This window comes from Oratosquilla oratoria, chromosome 21 (assembly GCF_046742065.1).
Source record: "Oratosquilla oratoria isolate Oo_2021 chromosome 21, ASM4674206v1, whole genome shotgun sequence".
Taxonomy (NCBI): Eukaryota; Metazoa; Arthropoda; class Malacostraca; order Stomatopoda; family Squillidae; genus Oratosquilla; species Oratosquilla oratoria.
The window spans coordinates 21,305,957-21,331,853 of NC_134797.1; the positions used below are offsets into that span (position 1 = coordinate 21,305,957).

A 25,897-nucleotide genomic window follows, 5' to 3' on the forward strand; every position below is an offset into this window, starting at 1 on the left:
CGACAGCTTTCTATCCAGCCTCGTCGTCTCCTCTCGTCCCACTGCGAGTCGGATCGACGACACCGAAAGCCTCGACACAAGCGAGGCCCGCAAACGATCCTCTCCCAACAAGAGAAGGCGAGGTTGGCAACGCCCCATTTCCTTAGGAATTCCATCCATCGCTCTTTGGTATCAAGCAAAAATTCCTTCCCCACAACTTGATGTCTGTTCCTGCCTGCAGAATTTGATACATTGCAGAATCTGTAAACCGACTCGATAAAATATCATATTGGGTCGGAAGAAACTGAAGTGTGAAAAACCGTCTTCACTTGGGATTTTTCCGTTTTGAACTATTCATGTACAAGGAAGTTCAACAGTAGTAATGTCTCACATGTAATGCCGTAGCCAGGATTTAAAATTCGGGGGCTAATCATGTTTTTTTTTTTTTGGGGGGGGGGGCTGCCGCTGCACACACACACACACATATATATATATATATATAATCATTGATAATACTTGATATGCCTGTAATGATAACTACAATTTTATATTTTATATATATATATACATCATGTATCACAAATTCACCAAAAACTTAGCTTATTTTTGCAAGTTTTCCGGTATAGCGTATTTATAGGACTTATGAGTAAAAATGAAATTCCAGGGGCTAATTGCATTTTTGAGGGCCAACCTCCCCACCCCCCCCGGTGGCTACGGCCCTTCTCACATGCTGTTAATGTATATTGAGTTATTTGCTGAATCAATATATTTAATTTAAAAACATGTAGACATTTTGTTCTTTTTCGTTTTAATGTTATCATTATATCTCTACCATTGGTACTATCCCTATCATAATATTCTAAAATATTTAGATGTGCCACTAGTCATAAGGTCACCCTCTGCCTAACATTTTTTAGAATAATTCATTCCATATATTCTATGTTTCTTTTCCTTTTCTTAGTCCTCAAAAAGTTTCAGTTTAGTTTGATTATATTCAATATAGAACTGCAGTTTTCCATTACTGTTGCATAGAAACACTGAATAGCAACATTCTGACTCATCCAAACGACACATATGTGTAATTGGCAATAGCCGACAAGTCTCAAGATAAACACCATGAAAGAACGGAACTTTTATTAGTATGTTTTTTATAGCTTCCTACAGGTCTACAAGTATATGAAGTACTTGATACAGCCTTAACAAACCAAACGTCCTACTAATAAAGACTCCGTTCTTACATGGTGTTTTCAAGATCGACAGAAAGTCTGTCTATCTTGGGTTTCTTTTAATACAAACGACACATCTGCAGCTGAGGAGAATAACGACGTCAGTTCCTCTTTGCTACCGTGGGTATGTTACGGAAACGAATGGAAGATCCTGGCGGCATCAGGAATAAAAGGAAAAGTCCCCGACCCCATCACAGCATCGTTCTCTTGCCTTCAACACTTCCCACGCAAGCAAGATGCCTCGATATCTCTTGCAGTTAGAGTATGAACAAAACGCCACGTGCATTCAACACTGAAAACGCTAGATACACCACGTTCCTGAACATATTTTCCCCTCAAGTTAATGCGACTCGAAGCAATTTTGAAACGTTGTATGAATCCACCAACAGGATGTCCAGGTATTATTATCAGGGGAGGCATATCCCAATTGTGCCATGTCTTGTTAAAAATGACAATGTCTTCCTATGTTGTCACCTTGATCTCGGGCGACACACGCCACGCCCACTTTTTTTTTTTCCTTCTTCTGGCCAATGGCAACTTCCTTGGGGTCATTCGAAGGCGAACGTGATTGGTCAGGGAAGAAAGGGGCGTGGCTTGTTTTGCCTGAGACAGCTACATGCGCTCAATCATCTCACTCCGACAATAGGCACATCATTCATACTTTCATATTTTGGCAATGAAAGATCTTGACCATTTGAACCATTTCTCGCGTGCTTTGCACTCTTATCATAGCTGCTGCCAGGCGATTTTAATAAACTTACTGGAACCCTCCGTAGCGACAAGGTCATTCAGAACAAAACCCACATTACACGTGTGATTTGGATATCCTGACGACTAACAGAATAAAAGGTAAAGGTGCCACGAATAAAATATCCTGACAACAGCAATAGTGGGAAGAAAGGTGTAACCAGGCAGGGGAGATATTAATACGGTCCTGACGTAGAAAAGTTGCTATTTAGCAATGTAATTCGTTCACTTACACGATTCTTAGAAAAGCAAAGCACCAATGATAGGTCCATATTAGTGGTGGTCCTGCAAGATGGACCGCTGTTCATTTTCAAAACCCGTCAATCCCCTCATCTCCGCCAGGAAGTGCAGCCCCAATGGGCTGATATTCGGTACCGGAATGAGCCCGAGATATCTCTGTTAACTTAAGATGTATTTCTTACACCTTTGCACATATGGAGACCTGGCAACCGGCGACCACTCCCATCCACTGATACAACACACACAACCCAAAGTTTCTTCACAGTGGATCAGAGGACCGCTGCCAGCACCTGTGAGGCAGCGGGTTTTTCATTCAGTGTAACTAGAAGTAACAATTATTGCATTAGATCTGGGATCCATTTTAGATGTGGTATCAGATGGTAAACAGGAATCCCTTAGTAAATATATATATTTGTACTTGTCTATTGGAGATTGCTTAAATTAGGAAATTTCCAATACTGAAAACAAAAAGTTTCGGATTCCAGAGGTCCCATTATTCCGAAATGTTTCCAGGAGGAAGCGTTTTCGTTCTGAATATTAGAGATTTCCAAATTTTATAGTCCCCAATTGAGAGAACTATTACATAAAATACTCTGCCTTGATGGAATCGAATTGAGGTTCTTCGAGATATCATCTAGTTCTCAAAGGCGTGTTCTCGACCACCACGCTTTCCGCCATATTGACAAAGGCATTCAAGAAGTGTCTTTTACTCCATCAATTCCTGTGTTATCTTCGACAAAAAACTATCAAAACATTCGCTTATTTTGTCTTGTCTTATTTGCAACAAAAACGTAGCTTTGAGTGAGAAGGAGGGGAACGCGTCTCCCACGAATTTTGTCCCGATAAATAACAGGCGTTTTCAATCTCCTTTGATGTACTGACGCGGCATGATATAGAGGTGAGATAGACTGACAGATAAACCGAGAGGATGCCAGAACATTGACTCAGGAAACGCAACTAAAGATTTGATAACAACTGCAGTTATCTTCTACTTGAGCAAAACACTGTATCATATACCTTATATATTAATGTCGGTAGTGTTAGAATATGAAATCGGAAACTGTTGAATATGAAAACGTACATTATGCGTACACACGTCTGCTTTCATAATGTGCTTCTTGATATTTTAGTACGTTCTCATGGATTTTTTTTTGTTTGTTTGCGTTTGTGCATTGTTTTTATAACCCCCTCCCTTGTTTTCTTTGAGCGTTTTACTACCATTACGTTTAGTCTCAGCACAAAACGTCGTTTTCAAGTGCGGGTGAGGGAGGGAGGGGGGGGAGTTAATGTATTACTGCATTTGTGTCTATACCTGTTACCAACTCCACCTGTTTATGGTCTTTACTTACATTGCCAAAATTCGCGTGAAACAAAGTGAATACATTATTTTGTTTGGACAAATATATCACATTTACTCTTATTCTTATTAAATGTTTCAACGAGGCGAACGGATTTGGATGTTTCCCTTCCCCATATATATATATATGTATATATATATATATGTATATATATATATATATATCTATATATATATACATAAATGTATGTGTGTGTGTGTGTGCGTGCTTACCTTTTGCGGGAAGGGGAGCTACGCTCGTAGTATCCCGCCTTTGTATCTCGCAGTGTCTAGTTTGCTCTTAAACTCATGAATAGTTTTTGCGCACACTATTTCATTGTCCAGTTTGTTCCAAGTGTCCACCACTCTATGTAGAAAACTGTTTTTCTTCAGATCTCTTCTGTAGCTGTCTTTTCATTTTCTTTCCATGTCCTCTTGTGCTTCTCTTGTCCCAGTTTAACAAGTCCTCTCTATCGAGTATTTGTGCCCTTCATGATTCTTTAGATGGTCAGTAGGTCACCTCTCTTTCTTCTTTGCTCCAGAGTCGGTAACTCCAGTTTAGCCAATCTCTCCTCATATGACAAGTTTGCAAGTGCAGATGCCATTTTTGTGGTTGCTCTCTGGATTTTTGTTCTTGTTTTTCTTTATATTCTTTATTTTTTTTTTTTTGTATTGAGTGACCACAATGTCGCCGCATATTCTAGTCTAAGCCTTATCAGTGTGACCAATATTATTTTAATAATTTCTTCGTCCAAATATCTAAATGCCACTTTTATTGGTCTTAGCAAGTTGTAGGATTCTCCGACAATTTTGTTTATCTGTTTATCATAAGACAAGTCGTTTGAGATAATTACACCCAAATCTTTTTCGGATCTCTCCTTCTTTACCTCCTTGGTTCCAATTTTATATTGTGTGTGTACGAATCCGTTGGTTATATACAACTACCGAACATGAAAAGTGGCTTACGTATCTTATACCAGCAATGTCAGGATTGCTTATTGCTTCGCTACCATTAACATGTCTCACAACCCACTGAACTAATTTAAGAAAATATAATGATAATGTATAAACCTGTCCTTATCTAATATCAACACTTACTGCTGTTTGAAAATACATTTGTAGTGTCTTATTTTCATGTGGATTCATACGACAGTTTAACAAAAAAAACACGAAGTACCGGTACAACCTGACTGAAACTATTTGACAGTTATCTGTCCTTGGCTTATCTTGTCAATAATAACTTACTTGCTTCTAAAGCCTGCTGTTCCATATTTGATAGTTTTCTCCACGGTCTTGGGATATTCATCTTTGGCCACCGAGACAGCTTTGCTGAAATCCATTGTGTAACGGTCGAACCCAGGAGCTGAACGTAACTGATTTTGAGAGAGAGAGAGTAGCAGGTTCTGTCACCTCGAAAGATGCCAGATGCTGCCACATACGATACATACACATAACAGTGTATAAATTTCAGTAAACTTATTTTTTTACATTTTCTGTTTTTTCGAAATAGTTGTAATAATTATTCCATCACTTATAGTACTTGTCAACGTTTCACTGTTGTTCAATTGATTGTCAACGTAATTTAAATGGCAAATAAAGAAAATCCAAGGTTAAGGAATAACTTCAATAATTCATATTTTAATTAAATGCAAAAATATATAAAAGTTGATAGCCCAAACAATGAATTAACAATGCACTGGGGTTGTGGTGATCCCGAATATAAAGCAAATAAAGTATCTACCAAAGTTCAAATAATAGAATGGTGACTACATTTACATATTATCAATTGGATTCAGGACCGTATCTTTCATAATATCATAAGGCTGACTAGGTGAAGCCTTGGGGTCCTGCAGGGACAAGGGATTCATATAGATGAGTAGAAAAGGTGTAGGTAAACACGGGTTGGATCAGGAACACGATATTACTGACGTTTCGACAAGTCTTCTTCAGAATGTATGTGTTTTCCTACCTCTTTCTCTACTCAAATATCTCACCTAATAAATGTGTGTGTATGTGTATGTGTATGTATGTATGTATGTATGTATATATATATATATATATATATATATATATATATATTATGAATAGACTTTTGCAGATCCTCAAGTGGATATTGAGCTATGCACTATGGTATAGGGGTCTGGTATCTACTATATCAGGATAAGGCTGTCAGCTGTAGTGGAGTCAAAGATTGAAGTGTCAGAGGAGGCCCAAAATAGGCCTACCTGAAAGCTTAATGGCTCAGCTTTGGGTTAATACATTCCTGTTTTGTTGCGTTGGCTTATTATTATTAACAAGTACCATTCCAGGCACTTCAAAATAAAATGCTGTTTGTGAATGGAATGCAATGACTTAAAATGATGAGGTGAAAATACAAGAGGAAAAAAATTTGTGAAAAGAGTAGGTCAATGGATGAATGCAGTCACTCATAAAAACAGATGCCTTCAACTGCGCAATGGCTCTTAAGTACATCTATGACAAAATTCTATTTTAATATAATATGTGCAAGGGTCATACTTTCTTCTCATTCATTTTCCTGGAATATCTGTTACCAGAACTGAAGCTATGTGTGCTACAAGCTTCGTGTCTCATTAGATGGAAAGCTTCTTCTCTTATAAATGACTACATATGTGGACATCATAGAAATATGAAATAATATGTACATAAGTTAATCACAGATTTTATAGGCAAGAATTTGATTCAAAAGTTATGTACACCCAGTTCACACCACATCTGTTACTCAGAGTATTAAAACCCTCATTCACATTATGACAAGTTCAAAACTGGGTCAAACACATTACACATAACAGGCTCCAAACTTCAAAAACTTTGTTCCTCCAAAGTGATATAATTCCATTAACATTAACATGGGTGTGGGGTGAGTATATGCTATATATTGGCCACCACCTTAATTGTATGGTGGAAAAGGCCCTTTGGTATGTATATATGTATGTACTGTATGTATGTATTACAAAACCCTACATGGCTGGGAGTTGACTGTTTTCTGTACTATGCATGGCTTTTATTTTCATAGCAATCAAACTTTCAAACTGGATTACATACAATATTTCATGTTTCTGTAGAGCTTCAATTTAGTCACTCCCCTTATAAGGGGGAAACAGCCATTCAATATGTATGTATATGTAAGTAAATATATATATTTGTTCTAGATATCCACCACTCTGTGTGGAAAACTATTTTTTCAGATCTCTTCTATAACTACCCTTTTTGAGTTTCTTTTCATGTCCTCTTGTTTTTCTTTTATTCCACTTTAATAAGTCTTCTCTGTCAAGGACTTCCATGCCTTTCATGATTCTATAAATGGCCAGTAGATCTCCTCTTTCTCTTCTTTGTTCCAGGGTTGGTAGTTCCAGTTTAGACAATCTTTGTTCATATGTCAATTTTGAAAGTGTTGGTGCCATCTTTGTCATTGCTCTTTGTATTCTTTCTTATTTCTTTATATTCTTTTTTGCGTTGGATGTCCATAGTGTTGCAGTGTACTCCAATCTTTGGTCTTATATCAGTGTGACTAATATTCTTTTTACCATTTCTTCATCCACGTAATTAAAAGCCACCTTTACTGATCTTAGTATATTGTAGGTTTCTTTATTTTTGTTTATATGCTCGTCTGGTGACATGTCTTTGTTAATAATTACTCCTACGTTCTTTTTGGAGCTAACTTTTTTTTACTTCCTTTGTACCAATTTTATACTGTCCTCATACTTTTTCCAAACTCCATTATACTACATTTCTTGATGTTGAAGTTCACTTCCCACTTTTGACTCCATTCCCAGACATTGTCCAGGTCTCTCTGTAGTGATTCACAGTCTTTTTCTGTACTTACTTTGTTGAACCAAGGGCATGGTTCATTAAATTCCACGCTACAAAGCCCTCTGTGAGGGGCACCATCCTAGCCTCCCGATAGGGGGGTGTGTGTGACGTTAAACCATATCATCATCATCACTTTGTTTAGTAATTTTGCATCATCTGCAAAGAAGTTCATATAACATTCTACACCTTCATCCATGTCATTTATATATATAGCATACATTATTGGAGCTAATACAGAACCACAGAACAGACTCCATTTATCATCTCTTCCTAAGTCTAGTTTTTATCTCTAAGCACCATCCTCATTTTTCTCCCATGCAAGAAATCTTCCATCCATTTCAATAAATTTCCTTGTACATCTCCTGTTATTTTGAGTTTTCTTAATAGCTTCTTTTGTGGTACTTTATCAAATGCCTTTTGTAAATCCAGGAAAGCACAATCTACCTATCCATCCCTTCTTGCATTATATCTATTAACCTTGAACAAAAACAAATCAAGTTTGTGGCACATGATCTTCCTTGTCTAATGCCAAATTGTTTTGGATTCAGTATATTGTTTTCTTCCTGATGTTTAGTCCATCTGCTTTTGGTAACTTTTTCACATATTTTAGCTATTGTGCTTGTAATGGAGACTGGTCTATAGTGTGTTGGTTCTTCTTTATCTCCCCCTGTATATATTGGTACAATATTTGCATTTTTTCAATCTTGTGGTACCTTTCCTTCTTTGAGTGGGCAATGCATTATCATATATATTTTGTCCATTAGTTCATCTATACATTCTTTTAGTATCCAATTTGATATTCTGTCCAGGCTGTGTCATTTTCTGACATTAAGGTTTATTATTTGGTCACCTATTTCTTTGTGTCACATTTCTTTCTTTCATTGGAGGGGATCTTTCTCCCTCTCCTTCATCCCAGTTTTATGTATTTTCCTTTGTAAATACAGATTTAAAATGTTTGTTCATAATTTCAACCATTTCTACATCTATATATTCCACACTTCCTTGCCACAGTTTCACTATTTCCTGTTTATTTTTTAAACTAGTAAAAGAGGTATGGAAGGCAGATGTGGAGGGAGTGAACATGAGGGGACGTCCTAGGATGAGGTGGATGGATGGGGTGAAGGGGGCTTTGGGGAAGAGGGGAATGTCTGTTGAGGAAGGAAGGGAGAGGACGGAAGACAGAGGTGAGTGGAGAATGGTTGTATATGGATGATGTGTGACTGCATGAGGAGGAATGGGCGGGGGGGTGGGGGGTGGGGTAGTATGTGTGAGTAATTTTTGACGCAGCCCGAAGGGATTTCTCCCCGTCCTCTCCTTATATGCAAAGGGGGACGGAGAGGGGGGGTCGCCGATTAAATGAAGCGGCCTTGCTGTGGATGTACTGTGTCTTGCGACACTGCTTCTGACCCAGGGCGGTGGGCAGGGTGCAGGGATGACCCGTCATCCAGGAGGTGCTCAGATGAGAGGAAGGGTGGGAGGGGTGTGGAGTGTATTTAGGGATGAAATGGGTGGGAGTGTTTTTATGCCTTTCCCTTTTTGGCTACCTCCCTTGGAAGGGGGAAAAAGCCTTGGTATATGTATGTATGTATGTATTTACATATATGTAGAGTAATATAAGTTGATCCTTATATTTGTCTATAATATCCTTATATTTGTCTATTATATCTTTTTCATAGTTATTTAATGTTTGCTGGAGATAGGGTAGAGTGCCGGAGGACTGGAGGAGTGCCTGTATAGTTCCACTTTACAAGGGAAAAGGGGACAAGTGTGAATGTAATAGTTTCAGAGGGATTAGCTTGTTAAGTGTAGTTGGGAAGGCTTATGGGAGGATCTTGATTGAGAGGATTAGGAGAGGAACAGAGGGAGTAATTGGTGAGGAACAGTGTGGATTTAGGATGGGTAAAGGTTGTGTGGATCAGATCTTTGTGGTAAGACAAATATGTGAGAAAGCTATAGGAAAGGGGAAGGATGTTTTTTGGGCTTTTATGGATCTGCAAAAGGCTTATGATAGGGTAGACAGAAAGGCACTGTGGGAGGCTATGCAGATATATGGGATAGGAGGAAAGCTTCTAGGAGCTGTCAAGAGTTTTTATGAGAGTAGTAGAGCTTGTGTCAGGATTAGAAATGGAGAGAGTGAGTGGTTCAAGGTAAAGGTGGGACTTTGTCAAGGATGCGTTATGTCGCCCTGGCTGTTCAAGTTATACTTGGATGGGGTAGTGCGAGAGGTAAATGCAAGGGTAGTGGGTCAGGGATTGGAGATGGTTAAAGAAAATGGAGAAAAGTGGGAGGTGAGCCAGCTGTTGTTTGCTGACGACACTGCGCTTTTGGCAGGATCGGAGGAGGGACTGAGGAAGTTGGTGACAGAGTTTGGGAGAGTATATGATAGAAGAAAGCTAAAGATAAATGTGGGTAAAAGTAAGGTGATGAGATGTACAAGGGGTGAAAGTGGCAGTAGACTGGAAGTGAGCATTAAGGGAGAGCGACTGGAGGAAGTGGATAGTTTTAGATACTTGGGTGCAAATGTGGCAGGAAAAGGTAGAGTAAAGGTGGAGGTAGAATGTAGATTGAGAGAAGCAAGTAAATGCCTTGGTGGATTAAAGAGTGTAATGAGGAATAGACATTTGGGAATGGATGCTAAGAGGAGTGATTGTGCCAACAGCACTGTATGGGGCAGAAACATGGAACATAAGAGAGGAAGAGAGAAGGAGTTTGAATGTGTTTGAGATGAGGTGTCTGAGAAGTATGATGGGAGTTACTAGGCTAGATAGAGTGAGAAATGAGGAGGTGAGGAGAAGAACGGGGGTGGAAAGGGAGTTGGGAGATAGGGTTGATGAAAGAGTATTAGGATGGTTTGGACACATGGAAAGAATGAGTGAAGAAAGACTAGTAAAAGAGGTATGGAAGGCAGATGTGGAGGTAGTGAACATGAGGGGACGTCCTAGGATGAGGTGGATGGATGGGGTGAAGGGGGCTTTGGGGAAGAGGGGAATGTCTGTTGAGGAAGGACGGGAGAGGACAGAAGATAGGGGTGAATGGAGAATGGTTGTATATGGATGATGTTGTGATGCATGAGGTGGAATGGGGGGATGGGGGGTGAGGTAGTATGTGTGAGCAAAATTTTACGCAGCCCAAAGGGATTTCTCCCCGTCTTCTCCTTTTATGCATGGGGGGACGGAGAGGGGGGGGGTCGCCGATTTAATGAAGCTGCCTTGCTGTGGATGTGCTGTGTCTGGCGACACTGCTTCTGACCAAGGGCAGTGGACAAGGTGCAGGGATGACCCGTCATCCAGGAGGTGCTAAGATAAGAGGGAGGGTGGAGGGGTGTGGAGTGTATTCAGGGATGGACTGGGTGGGAATGATTTTATGCCTATCCCTTTTTGGCTACCTCCCTTGTAAGGGGGAAAAACCCTTGGTATATGTATGTATGTATGTATAGTTTATTTTTTCTTTCCTGCATATTTTTACATATTCATTTCTTAGTTTGATATACACAGGTACTCCTCGTTTAACGACCTACTCGGTTAGCGACGACGCAGAGTTACGACAGGCTTTATGACAGACGTTTAACGTAAATCTCCCAAAGTTACGACATCGTGTACGATAATTAAGTTGGCTGAGGCAAATTTGTATGATGTTATAATTGAACTTGTACGGTGGATATTAGCTGTGAGGTAAAGTGTTCTGAAGCTTAGGTCTACATTACCATCCTGCAAGCTGCAAAAACTACCTGGGGTACAGTATATACCAGTAGTGGTAAATTTTTAGTTTCGACCATGGGCGCAATATAGCAATAGAAAATTAATTATTAATTTTGCAAATTATAATGTATCAAAGTAATATGCAATTTTGTGAGCGGAAAAAAAGGTGCTAAAACAAATTTCGTAAGTAACGAAGTCATGTCAGACGAATGGTACACCATGTTTGTTATGATAGATGCCGATGTCGAAGAAATAAAAGGATGATGAATTCGTCTAACCTAAACTAAACTAACCTGACCTGTGTTTGATAAATCATTACCTGCAAATTAAATGTCATCCGGCTCGTCCTCGTTGTCGTCGTCGTGAGAGACGTTGGCAGACGACAAGATGGCGTCCCAATCCTATGCTACCGACTTCGTTCATTAACATATTTTCTTGTAGCATGGTATTTTTTACATTCATTTCCGCCCACAAAATTGCATATTACGTTGATACATTTTAATTTACAAAATTAATAATTAATTTTCTATTGCTATATTGCGCCCATGGTCGAAACTAAAAAAAATACCCCGGTATTCAATATGGAATGTCAGCATACGCGGATTTGGTCATATACAGTAATTTCAGGAACCTAACCACCGTAAATAAACAGTAAATAAAGCTTTAATGTACTGTATAAAAGAGGGAAAATACACGAAAATAAAGATACATGTATTGCTGGACATTGTACATACAGTACATGTACGTATATGTATACACTTTTGCTTAACGACCAATTCGGTTAACGACAGCGCGCTGGTCCCAATTGTCGTCGTTGAACGAGGAGTACCTGTATTTGCCACTTACCCATTTTTTTTCTTTTTTCCTTCTTTTCCAAGCTTTGTCTCTTCTATCTTTTGCCTCACTACATTTTTTGTTGTACCAGCTTTTGTTTTGTAATGTGTGTGTGTGTATTTACCTAGTTGTATTTGAGTGTGTGTGTGTGTGTAATGATATCTAATAATAATGCAGAGAATTGTGGAAGTGAAGCAGAGCATGGAAGTAGATTATGACTTGGGTGTGTGCCTTGACTGAACATCCCCTCTTTTAAGAGGGAAAAGCCTTTGGTACATATATACTTTTAAAGGGGGGGGGGGGATCTTGCTGAATAAAGTCATAACGGTTGCAAAAATACAAAGTATATGACACAAATTGCAATGACATTATTATGCCCATAGATTATGGACATAAAAAGGATGTGGAGGACTTTCTGTATGAGCTAGGTTAGATATGTCTGGAATATATATCCATAAGGACCAATAACAGGTAACTGCATTATGGTGGTCCTGCAAGATGGACAGTGACGCTCCCCATTTTCAAAACCAATCAAGTCCCTCACCTTTGTCAGGAGGTGCAAGCCCTGAGAGGCTGGCACCCAATGGTTCTCAATCTCCGCTCTGGGCCCAAGCTTTCTCTTTATCAACTTTAACTGTATTTCTTAAACTTTTTCACACTTGAAGAGTTGACAACTGACACCTCCTATCTTCTCTCTATCACTTTGAGCCCATTACTTAGAAAGTCCCTTACGGATACAACACAGACAATAGTCTAAAGATTCTTCCCAGAGGGATCTGTGGGAGGTTTCAAAGACCATTGTCAGCCACTGTGGGGCTGCACGTTTTCCACTCAGTGAAACTTGAGGTAACAATTGAACTAATTTACATATCCAAATCTCACATCATAAGCAAATCTGTACACATAATTCACTGGTATATAAACATACACAAATATACATGTTTTAACCACACATACATGATTCTCACTGAAGGATGGACTGCAGGAGGTTCCTGGAATTGGACTTCACAGACAACGTGGAGAGAGTGAGCAGAGGTTCCATTTCATATTTCAATATTTGTCTAATTCTTCCACTTAGTTGTCTGAAATAAAAACAAAAATGCATATACATACATACATATACTAAAGGCTTTTTTACCCTTACAAGGAAGGTAGCCAAAAAACAACGGCATAAATTCCACTCCCACCCATCCTATCCCCATATACTCCACTCCCATCCACTCTTATCTTGGCTTGTCCTGGATGACGGGTAATCCCTGCATGTTGCCCACTGCCCTGGGTGAGATTGACCACCCCTCTCCGTCCCCTCACACAGAAATGGAGAATACAGGGAGAAATCCTTTTGGGCTGCATCAATTTATTTTTCACACATACTCCTCCACCCCCCATCCCCTTCCATGTATCACAGCATCATCCATACACAACCATTCTCCATTCACCCCTATCTTCTGTCTTCTCCCATTCTGTATATGAGTGACACATAACATACATAATACATACATAGGACATATAATACAATGGTCTCAAACTGTCCGGAAATAGATTCAATTTGGAAGTAGGTAGAAACAATTTTGCCAACTGTGTAGTTAATGAATGGAATAAACTTCCTGCACAGGTAGTGCTATGTAGTTCAGTTTGAAGCTTTAAGAATCATTTATATAAACACCTAAGCAAGATGCTGTAATGATTATAATTTATTTTATATTATTTGTTTTTGTTTTGTTATCATTTGTCTGTTTGATTTTCATTTATTATTAGTTATATGTCAATATATTATTATTTACTATTTATCAGTTTGTTTATTATTTTACTATACCTATGTATTTTATTTGTTATTTACATTATTATAGTTTTTATTTATTATTTCATTATTATTATGATTTTTTTCGCATCCGACCTAGATATGGACCAAAAGGTCTCCTGTTGGCATGCTCCGCCTTTGTAATCCTTTATATATTGGAACAATGATCAATACCTGTATGTGGTGGTCCTGTGATATGGATATTTTCAAAATCCATCAACCTCCTCACCTCCATCAGGAGGTGCAACCCTGAGGGGCTGACACTTGGTTTGTGGACTGGGCCCAATCTCTATCAATTTCAAGTGTATTTCTTACACTATTCATACATGATGATCTGACAACTAGCAACTGTTCTCTCCCTGCCACTTTCAGCCAGTGATACAGAAACAGTCCTACACTATTGCAATACAGACAAGAGCTCAAAATTTCTCCCAAGAAAGATCTGGTGGGAGGTTTCAAAATTGTTGTCAGCCTATGTGGGGCTGTAGTTCTTCAGCTCCTTTCACTTAGTGGAACTCAAGGCAACAATGAATGAATTAATTACATATATCAAAAGGCCTTTTCTCTCTTATAATGGCCATGCACTCATCTTTAACCCATTTGTTGTCCTTCCCATCTCAGCACCTCATGAATGCTGGGTTATTTTTGTCCCCTGTCACATTGACTGTGGATGTGCTGTGTCTTATGACATTGCTTCTGACCCAGGGCAGTGGACAGGATACAGGGATGACCCATCATCCAGGAGGTGCCAAGATAAGAGGGAGGGAGGAGGGTGGAGGGGAGTGGAATATATAGGTAATGGAATGGATGGGAGTGGTTTCTATGCCTTTTTATTTTTGGCTACCCCTTGTGTAAAGGGAAAAAGCCTTTGGTATATGTATGTGACTGTGTAAAAATTCTTGAATGCTCTCAGCAGACCTCCCACTATCCCATACATCCAATACCACCACTTGCAAGTAAATGTCTTTGGTTCTACTTGGGGGTTTGGCATGAATAAGTTCAACATCTGGCAAGAGTCATGCTATCTACTTTCACAGTGATTGAATGAATGACAACTATAAATTACAAGCTCATTCTTATGAATTGTTTGTATACAGAGATAACCTTTTCTTTCTGTTGTTTGAATCCTGAGATTGCAACTAAATGTAAAGTAATAATGAAAGGGCAGTGGGCAGGGTGCAGGGATGACCCGTCATCCAGGAGGTGTTCAGATGAGAGGGAGGGTGGGAGGGGTGTGGAGTGTATTTAGGGATGAAATGGGTGGGAGTGTTTTTATGCCTTTCCCTTTTTGGCTACCTCCCTTGGAAGGGGGAAAAAGCCTTGGTATATGTATGTATGTAATAATGAATAAAGTAAGTATTGTCTGAGTAATTAAATTTTCATACTATAATATTAATGGGACATTGAATGGAGTAGAAGGCATGTCAGGAACAAAGACAGAGATTTTTTTTTTTTTTTTTTGCCAATGATTTGGTTTAACGTCACAAACTCCCCCTTTTGGGAGACTGGGACAGTGCCCCTTACAGTGGACTTTCTAGCATGGAATTTAATGAACCATACCCTTAGTTCAACTCACCCCGAGCAGGGTTTGAATTGTCATTGTCTCAACCTTTGCCACAAGTAACGACACCCTAACCCGCTCAGCCAGTAAGCATCCTAAATACTCATACACCTTAAATTCCATTCAATGCCCCTCCCATCTCAGCATCTCAGGGGTGAAAGGTCTTTCTTATTCCCCACTACATTGCTTAGGACAAAGGCAACACAGCAAGACACAGTGCTTGCATGGCAGAACTGGACAGCATACTACAAGTAAATAAATGGATCATTACCCACCTTGAGTGCATTTTCCGCCTTAATATAATCTGGTGTCCCTGCATCTAATTCCTTCATGAACTTTTCTAAGGCTTCTCTATCTCTCTGTGCAATGTGTATCTGCAATGAAGCACATATATAATAATATACTATGAACAAAGAGAATCTTTTTATTTCACAAGTACACAGACAATATCTATATATTCATTACATAATCTCCTTATTTCCAGTGTACAAGATCTTAAAACAGAATTAAAATGCTCATTAAATCTTTACTCTTCAGTATTCATTATAGGAGCAGAATGACATTAAATGAGAGAAGTTATTTTGCTCAATAAAGTGATACAGATTTAGTTTTACTACTTTACTGGGCAGGGGGCTTCCCTTTCATATACAGGTAAATGAAATCATATGACACTAGTCATGGAAAGTCAGGTATTGTAAGCTGTACTACCCAATAAATGGTAAACAAAAACAAAGTTAATTCACTGACATCAATAATAGCTTGGTGACACTTGTAGTTGACGGCCAGTTTCATCTTTGTCTCCACTGAGTCAATCAGGCCGATGTATAATGACAATATCTACAAAAAAAGATAAACACCATATATTTTCTGGCTTAACATATGCAAGTGCAGGATGCTACTGTATAATACATATCTTGAAAAGGAGGGAGGAGGGATGGAGCAGTCACTTGGTTGTCACTCTCCATGTGTGTAAAGGTACTACCTCTCATTAACAGACTAAAAGGGGGGTAACGGTGTCCGTTGATGTGAATAATCCGTTGATTTGGAGTGGTTTTTGGGTGGCATAGTGATTGCACGCACTAAACAACAGCACCAAAAACACAGCGAAAACACCGCAAACATAGCTAATTTATGTCCGTTAATGAGAGGTCTCACTGTAATACACTTGGGAGTAGATAGATATCTTGGACCCAACCCAGAGAGTGAATGCCCTCAGGGCTGCACCCCCTGATGGGGATAAGGGGATTGACACATTTCAAAAATGGACAGCCCCACTGTCAATCTTGCAAAAACACCACATGAAGGTACTTGTCATTGGTCCCCCAATAATTGTACAACATGGCATAATATATCAATCATTAATTTATGTCTCCCTCTCTTTTACTTGCAGAAATGCATTTCATTAATATCATCAGAATATAGAATCAATTTTTTACCATATTTTTTTCTAAGCCCTTCCTTACCATGTTTCACTGTTTACTATTGTAATGAATGGCTTGAAAAGATAAGTGTTTTGTTTTTAAGCATGAATCACCCAATATGCACACACAAATTATTATCAAAGATGTAATGACAGACAAAATATAAATTTTCTTACCTGTGATGGAGCTCCACTTTCTGCCAAAATGTCAACTACTCTGTCAACTGATAAAGCTGCCTTCACTGCCCTTCCAGTCCCACTACTCATACCACTTAAAGCTCCCAGGGTCCCTAATATGCCCTGGTGTGCAATTTCCAATATCATATTAGCACAATTCTATATAACAACATTATACATCAATAATATTTTTCTGTTCAGAATACTGTTCCATGATATCTTTTTAATAACTCTTACTGCATTGGAAAATAAAAAGCCCTAACAAATATATGATACCACAAGCAGAAGGATGTTTGATGACTGATGATGATGGTGATGATGATGATGATGATGATGATGATGATGATGATGATGATGATGGAAATCTTTGGAAAACCAACTAGTAAGCCTAAAATGAAAATAAGAAATAAGGTAAAAGAAGGAAAAATACACATATATAGATAAAATGGCAGCACATTCTTCTAAGTGGCATACAAAGACACACTAACCTTACTCCCCATCAAGTCATCTAGCTCTGAGGGCAGTGGCCAAAGTTTGACCCTAGCCCTTGCACGAATGACTGTCCACAGGAATTGCTTATCTGTGAGGTTATGAGCTTTCTTCAAGGCAGTAGGGCAAGCAAGATGAGACTCAGAGATTCCCCAGTGGTACATACAGCAATAGTACAGTGTTGTTAATATGGGTTTCCCAGGAAGAGAACTCGGTCTTGGAAAAGATTCCAACAATGGATTGCCATTGTCTTTGTTGTCTGCTTCTTCTATGGGTAACTGGCGTTCTGAGTAAAAAACAATGTGGAAACTCAACTTAAATATTCTTCTGTATATTCTCAAAATATGCTTAGAAACACTAATAAGTTTGGATCATTTTTCTTTTTTTTTTCAGTGAACTTAAGCATTTATGAAAAACAGGCTCAGGTAGAGGGAAAAAAATTAGTTCTGATAAGGATATAATTCTACCAACACACAAAATGAAACTGTTCACGATTCTGATTATGTAGTGAAAAATGCTCAACAATACATCTCATCTCATAAACTCTTTGCATCCATCCCTAGATATCTGTTATAAGAAACAGGTATCTGATAATGAATGCAAAGAGAAAATGATTGTGTCCATGTCACTGTATGGAGCAGAGACTTGGAATGTGGAGGAGGGAGAAAGGAAGAACTTAAATGTGTTTAAAATTAAGTGTTTAAGAAGTATGGTGGATGTCACAAGGATTATGTGAATGAAAAATCTCAAGATGGGGTGGTGAAAGAGAGCTGGCATACAGAGGGGATGAAATAGATGGCAGATGAGGGGATGAAAGAGAGCTGGCATCCTACATTGCCCTACATTATCCCTAGATAACAGCACAATATTTCTTCCCTGAGTAATCTATGGGCCTGCCTGATGGCCACTGTGGGCTACATGGAAACCATGGGTATCTTGTGAGAAAGAGTTTGGGCAATGGACTGACTAAATGATATATATGTATACATACATATATACATTTAACAATGGCTTTTTCCTCTTACAAGGGAGGTAGCCAATGTATGAATGTATGTATATGTAGATATGTATATACATATATGTCTATGTATGCATAATATATATCAGCATGAGGAACTGAAGATAGAGAAATACTTTATCAACATCTGGTACAAAAAAACAATATCACTAAGTGTACAGAAGCAACCATTCTTACACAGTTCCTACCTAAGAGTGTGATGTGGTCCTTAACCAAACTAGCAGCAAAACTAAGACTTGAGTCACTGAAGTGTGTTTGGAGGGCATTTTTGATGTTTTTTATTTTGTTTTCAGTTCCTTTACTACTGACAGCTGCTTTGTATTTTAGTATCTGAAATAAGAAGTACAGTTATTCCGAACACTTGAATAAATATTTATTTAAGTTCTATGTGGCTTTGATAAACATGTTTTCATCAATATGAAACTTGAGGCAACAATTAGTTTCTTTTCTCTTCAACTGTTACTATACTTTCCATGCAGATTTCTTTTTATTTATCAACATACATTTCTCCTTATTCCAGCATTGATTCTTTCATCCATCTGATTTCAACCTTTCCATACTGTGCTTCTCTTCAATAATTTGTTTCTAAATTCTTTCCATTCTTTTTCTATACCTTCTTCCTTCTCTCTAGCTTTTCTCCAGTTTTTTCCAACCTCTTCCTATAATTTCTGTGGGTATTTTTTCCAATATAACCGTAAACACTAAAAGCATGCACACAAATGTATATCTAAATGACTTATGGTAAAATAATAACTTTTACAACATTAAAATTAATATACTTACAGCAGCATCTTCAGTTTTCCCAAGCACTCTGAAAAATATGAATGATAAAAATGTTTCTCTAAAAGAAGGAAGGAAAAAAGAAAGTGATAAAACAGTTTACAAAATCGAAATTCAGTTCATTCTTAGCCATGATTTCAAATACATATTAACTAATATCCAAGAACTCACCCAAGAAACTCAATGGCTTCAGAAATTTGATTTCTGTTTTTGAGATATGTCACATAGAGTTGGGATGCCATTGGTCTCTGAGTCATCTCCTAATAGAGAAATATACTACGATTAGATGAGGTACTGTAACAGTTTCTACATGACAACTTACACTGGTACAAAAAAGTAAATAAACATAATAAAATAAAATAAAAAATACATACATGATATACCAAAGGCTCTTTCCCCCTAACAAGGGAGGTAGCCAAAAGACAAAGGCATAAAATCCACTCCCAACCATTTCATCCCCACATACTCCACTCTCATTCACAGCACTCCCTCAAAAAAAAAAAAAAAAAAAAGTATCAAACCATATGACATAGTAAATAATGGTTGCATATGAATAATATTTTAACTTACCACTGGTAAGAATTTTACATATCAAAGGGGAGAAAAATATCTTATTTCCATATATGTCTCCTACTCATATTTAGTAACCTTACAAGACATCATACTTTTCATTATGGCATCCACATCACCAACATCCCATTGTAAAGGGATGCATGTGTACATTATTGCGCATTTTTATATAAAAAAAAAAAAAAAAAAAAAAAAATCCATAATTTTCTATCAATCTTGAATATGTAATATAAATATGCATATATCTAACTAATACAGCTTAACAATACCTGATGGAATATGCTCTTGTTTACTGTCTTCTTCAAATGAATAACAGTGGCAAAAATGGCACTACCATCCATGGTTGACAAGGCACAGTCAATCAAGGCAAGTTTATCGGACAGACTTCGGTAACTTTCTAACGAGTAAGGTTGTCCTCTCATTATTCGGTGAATGATGTCCTCTGGCGGCAACGTTATATTGTGACGAGAATATGCTTTCTAAGTGAAATAAAGAAAGTAACAGTTGGTAAGAATGGTAGCAGAATTACTTGAAAATAATAAGCAATGATCACCAAGAACTTATACAAACTGTGAAAAAAATTACCTCCAGCCTCTTCTTAAGCTGTAAAATTTCATCTTCCTTTGCTGCACACTGATCACATCCAGCGGTTCCACTACCTATAATACAAACAAATTACTTGTTTATGAATATTTCCTTTGAAATTGTTACAGGTAATCCCATACTTACAATCATTAGCCTATTCACTCAATGACAAAACTCCACTAGAAAAAGAATATCAATACATTCATATATAACACTTGCTTACCTACACACAAGTAGCCAAAGTCAAAAGCATAAATCCACTCCCACCCATTTCATCCCCACATACTCCACTCCCATTCCCCACCCTCCCTCCCTCTTTTCTTGGCTCCTCCTGGATGACGGGTCATCCCTACATCTCATCCACTGCCCTGGGTCAGAGGCAATGCAGCAAGACAAAGCACTTCCCTTGTAAGGGGGAAAAAGCCCTTGGTATATGTATGTACTCATACGTACCTACACACAACAATGAAACAATGCCAACATAAAATAGGTTTGTGCCTTTGTTATTTGAATTTTCTGAATGTCAAATCTCTGATAAGTTACTGTAAGGTGGCTATGGTTCCTACACTATACATATTTGAGAAACATTTTTTTAAATAATGGATGCTAATCTATCTCAAACTTTATGGAAAAAATAAATAAAGAAAATAGAATAAATAAATAAATAAAATTTAAATAAAATTGGGTTCCGGTACATACCTTGAGAATTATTCCATTTGATAGAAACTGATGGTGGTTTCCAGGAGTCCAATTTCTCTCCTAATGTTTTACTGACTCCTTTAGTAATTTTGCTACTAACTGAAACAAACACAATATGATAATACATAATGAAAGTCCATGGTTGTTTTTACAAGAGGAGAGGCTAAGTCAAAGCATATTTTTTTGCTCTGACACTATATGGGATAAAAAAACAAAAAGAGGGAGATCCTAGATCCCTGATTCTACCCCAATTAGTTCTCTTTTATGAGAGCAAGGGAACATGGCAATAATCTTGTTCCCCAACATTGGGTGCTCAGGGAAAAATTATGTTTAGTAGGGAAAAAATAATACAATCATTTCATCCTATAAACACAATCAATAACCATCTGTTCTCACATTAATATCACTGCAAATTTATAAGAACTATTCATGCACATGGTCATTTGAATAACATCAAAATGCTTCTCTTGCCTCATTTTTTTTTTTACTACCAGGACCACATGCATTTACAAATTCCCCTATTCCACTCAACCACACACACATTTAATCACTTAACAATAGTGCCACTCTTTCCCTCCTTTGCCCTCTCGCTGTTCCTGATACTCTGAAATTCACACTCCCAAATACTAACTCACTTTTACCTTTTAGTTTTGTTTCACTCACTGCTAACACATACATCTTTCTTCTCTAAAATATACTACCAAGCTCTTCTCTTTTGTGCTCATCTATTCCACATTCACACACATTTAATGACCTAATTACTAGATTCCTGGTTGGTGTCTTCCTCCTAGATCACCTTATGCCTTGACTCTTTGCAAGAGACAAAATACAGTGCAACCCTTAGTCCCCAAGCTCTACCCCATTAAGTTCCTTTCTGTGATATATACTGGAACACAATGGTGGCATTCTTCTCCTCCCCACCTTTTCCATCACCTGAGGTGTCTTTGATACAGAAGTGGTGGACTTAATAGTGGGAATAACTACTGCCTTGAGTTTCATTGGCTGGAAACTCGCAGCCTTACTTTGGCTGGCAATGGCCCCTGAACCATACCATACCATAAATCTCTCTCGGAAGAAACTGTTGAGTGTTGCCTGTGTTGTACTAGTGTGGGACTGTTTCTATGTCACCAGCTGAAAGTAGCAGGCTGTCAGGTCTCCTTATGTGAGAAGGTGCTTGAAATACAGTTTAAGTTAATAGAGATTTCCAGCCCAGTCAACTGAATGCCAGCCCCTTGAAGATGCAGCCTCAGATGGAGGTGAGGGTGTTGAATTTTGAAAACTGACTGAAGGGAGATGACTCTCTCTGTTGTCCGATTTGCAGGACGAAATGGTAGTTGATAGTTTCAAGGAGGCAGCAAAAATGTAGAAAAAAAAAGTGGCGATAAGTTATTTGCAAAAGGTAAAAGAGGAAAAGGGATTAGGAATTCTATTCAGGGGTGATCTGTCACCAAAATATTATATAAAGAGAATAAAAGGAAAGACTTATAAGAATGGTATTTCATTATATGGATGAAGAGAATGATGAAAAAAAAAATAATAATAATAATAAAAAATAATTAACTACTTCAGTATGAGTCAAATTCTCATGTGCAGCAACGGCTGCCATATGAACAATGCATCACACTACTCGCATTATGAAATACAAAGTCACTGCTGTATTACTCGTTCTCTTTTACTCTCAGTAATAATGAACACAGAAAATGTGATCAAACCAGTTCACAGAATATTGGGGTAGCTCATGTACAACTACAAAAATATATATATAGTAAAGACACCAATGCTGGGCAATTTGATCTAACCTGTCAAGAGTGATTTAGACTGGGAAGGGCGTCTGCGTGGCAACTTGCTCAGAGATATCGTGGGAACTGGTGTTGGCATGTGAGTGAAGCAATTTGCTCCCTATGAGTGTCTCTCCAATTGATGATGATTGATGATACATCTTAGATTAACCAATATCTATATACAAAGTAAAAAATCCATACCAACAGGTGAATCAGTTGGTGTTGCTATATTGTCCATAATGCTGGTACGGCTTGCCACTGTCATGCTTGGTGAGGATGTCACATTTGCCTGACCACTAGAAGAACTCCCTTCAGTAGTGTTGCGGCTAGAAGAACTTGTTTTGGATGAAAGACTCATGATGGAAAATGATGAGGCAACATAATCATTATCACACTGGAAGAAGACAAAAAAATAAATAAAATAATTAAATAAATGAAAATAAATAAATAAATGAATGAATAAATAAATGAAAAAAATAATGTACATATGTATCTATTGATTGTAATTGTGAGATACAAAACATTTTGACATACAAGAACACCCAAAAACAAAGAAATGATCAAGCCTGAAGTCCAACTTACAATAGATCAGATATCTATATACATGAAAAAAATACCAGTATAATACATTAAAATACCAGATAAACCAATGTTCTATGAGATGGGAATCCTACATTACTCTTGGTTATTTTGTGACTTTTCCTTGTATAGAAATTATAGTATTCTGTTAACATTAATAAGTGACACAGAATCTAAAAATTAAGAAAATAAAAACAACCTATAAACAATACAAAAAGACTTAATCATTGGTTGCTCTAAAATAACACCCATATGACATCATTCAGAAACAAGAATCCTTTCCATACAGCAGCACAACAATAATAAGCACACAATTTAGGCAGGAACCCATAAACCCCTCACATGATGTTACACACAGACGACCAAATACAATATAACCGATCATTCTGTTAAACCAGGTCTTTCCCACAAGAGATTCAGAGCTCTAAGTTAACCAGCAATAGCTACCAGATTGGCCCAGGAAGAGATGTTGTGCTTCTGTCTGGGTAAGGCTAGGTTCTTCAATATCCATCAGTTTTTACATTTTTGCTATTCAATTCAAGTTCAGTAATTCTGTGAAAATAGCTATGACACAGTAAAAATATAGAAACATTGAAATATACTGGAGAATGTAAATTAAATTTAAGAATTCCCTACCATAAGTGCACTTCTGTTTCTCCATATTTCTTAGCATTATTATTGGTCTTGGTTTTATTACATTCCATAAATTTGCAAGTTCATTCCTTCTTCAGATGATCCATTTATTATCTAATTAATGAGAATTTTCTAAATTTCCTATTTCTTATATAGTCCCAATTTTCAAAGCTAAAGGTAATGCTGGAAATTGTAACAACTATACAGGGATTTCCTTCATACCCCACATCACAAAGCTATATGAGAGAATAATTGAGAGAAGAGTAAGAGACCTAGTAGAACCAATGTTAGGAGAGGAGCAGCATGGCTACAGAAGTAATAGATCAGTAACAGACTTAACTTTTGGACTTAGGATGGTGATAGAGAAGGCACGGGAGTATAACTAAAGCCTATACATCGCTTTCATTGATCTACAGAAGGCTTTTGATTCAATACCTCATGAAAAGGTATGGAGATGTATGGAGGAGAGGTATAGTGTCAAGGAACATCTAAAGAAAGCTATAAAAAGTTTGTATTATGCCTGTGTATGCAGTGTTAGAACATCAAAAGAGGCAGAAGAGTGGTTCACTGTAGAAACGGGTTAAACAAGGAACTGTGTTATCCCCTCTGCTCTTTATGGCATATAAGGAAACTGTAATAGAGGAATTTAAAGAAGGTAAAGAAGAAAACTATAAGAACAAAATAATGGCTTGTGCATATGATATAGCTGAATGGAGCACAGATAGGGAAGAGATCGAAGAAGACTTAAAAAGGTGGAATGAGTGCTTTATAAGGAAAGGCATGAAAATGAATGTAGAAAAGACAGAGATACTGATCATTAGTAGAATAGAAGAACACGAATTCAGCATCACCATAGGAAATAAGATGGTAAGAAATACAAATATCTTCAAATATCGTCTAGGAAGTGTAGTCACTCACAAGGGTGGAAAGAAGAGGGATATATAATAAAGGAAAAACATGTACCTTTACAAGTGAAAAGGATTATTTTCAATACTGTCTTGACACCTACTCTAACATATGGTTCAGAAAGTTGGATAATGACAAAAGTAGACATGAGCAGGATTCAAGCAGCAGAAATGAGAGCACTGACAGCCATAGATGGAAAGACAAGGAGAGATAAACTAAAAAACGAAGATATAAGGAAAATCATTGGCGTCTTTTCCATGCTATGCAAATTAGATGCTGCCCAGTTAAGATGGTTAGGACATTTAGAAAGAATGGATGAAGAAAGAATTGTAAGGGGATGCTGGGAGTGGATGCCGGACGGAAGAAGGCCAAGAGGAAGACCGAGAAAGATATGGAAAGGAAATATGTTGAAGAAGCCCTCAGCAGACATGACTTGCCCAACATCGAAACTCTGAGGGAGGAAGGTGCCTTCCATGACAGACATCACACCTACTACTAGGAGCTGAAGCAAGAAGTAAGAATTCTAACAATATACTTACGTCTTCATCAAAAAATGTATCCAATGATTTTGAGGCAGTTTGACTAGCGCCCCAATAGGCATCATTTTCTGAACGATGCGACGACATTCTGATTAAAATAATTGGCTATAACGCTTCTCTTGAGCGCTATAAACACCTTACAATCTTAATCTTAAATACTCCTGGCTTTGTTAATGTATAATAACATTTGTATAGCAAAATTCATGAACATCCGCCTATGAGACAGAATCAGCTGAGTTTTGTAAACACAGACTCAATGAAGACACTTGAAGAGTATTTTAACCAAATTACATTTTTCTTGCCGTACTATGTTTTTGTTTAACTGTATGTCAGTATTAAGAAATAAAACGGAATATTGTAATTTTTATGTAATGATTCTAAATTGATTCTTTATTTATATGAACTATTTCTTAAATTATGTAATTTATATAATTCATAATAACCACACGATATATAGTTAAATTTTGA

General features: G+C 37.6%; 2 protein-coding genes across 2 annotated transcripts in view; both read right to left on the reverse strand.

Annotated features, from left to right (window-relative positions):
* The window catches only part of nst (phosphoglucomutase 3-like protein nst), a 29,646-nt gene extending 24,716 nt beyond the window's left edge, over window positions 1-4,930 (reverse strand). The window contains exon 1 of the mRNA XM_076204497.1: window positions 4,774-4,930. Within this exon, the coding sequence (XP_076060612.1) occupies window positions 4,774-4,868 (95 nt within the window). The 5' untranslated portion in view covers window positions 4,869-4,930. The remainder of the gene's footprint in view (window positions 1-4,773) is intronic.
* A 224-nt stretch (window positions 4,931-5,154) lies between these two features.
* Vps16B (Vacuolar protein sorting 16B) lies at window positions 5,155-25,681 on the reverse strand. Its single transcript, XM_076204498.1, has 13 exons — window positions 25,430-25,681; window positions 22,974-23,166; window positions 20,992-21,090; window positions 20,293-20,366; window positions 19,977-20,186; window positions 19,309-19,397; window positions 19,141-19,168; window positions 18,546-18,687; window positions 17,339-17,625; window positions 16,851-16,973; window positions 16,001-16,090; window positions 15,529-15,627; window positions 5,155-12,973 (listed from the first exon to the last, which is right to left on the reverse strand). Exons 1-13 carry the CDS (start codon window positions 25,514-25,516, stop codon window positions 12,953-12,955), a joined length of 1,542 nt encoding a protein of 513 aa, XP_076060613.1. The 5' UTR covers window positions 25,517-25,681; the 3' UTR covers window positions 5,155-12,952.
* Window positions 25,682-25,897: the final 216 nt, after the last annotated feature.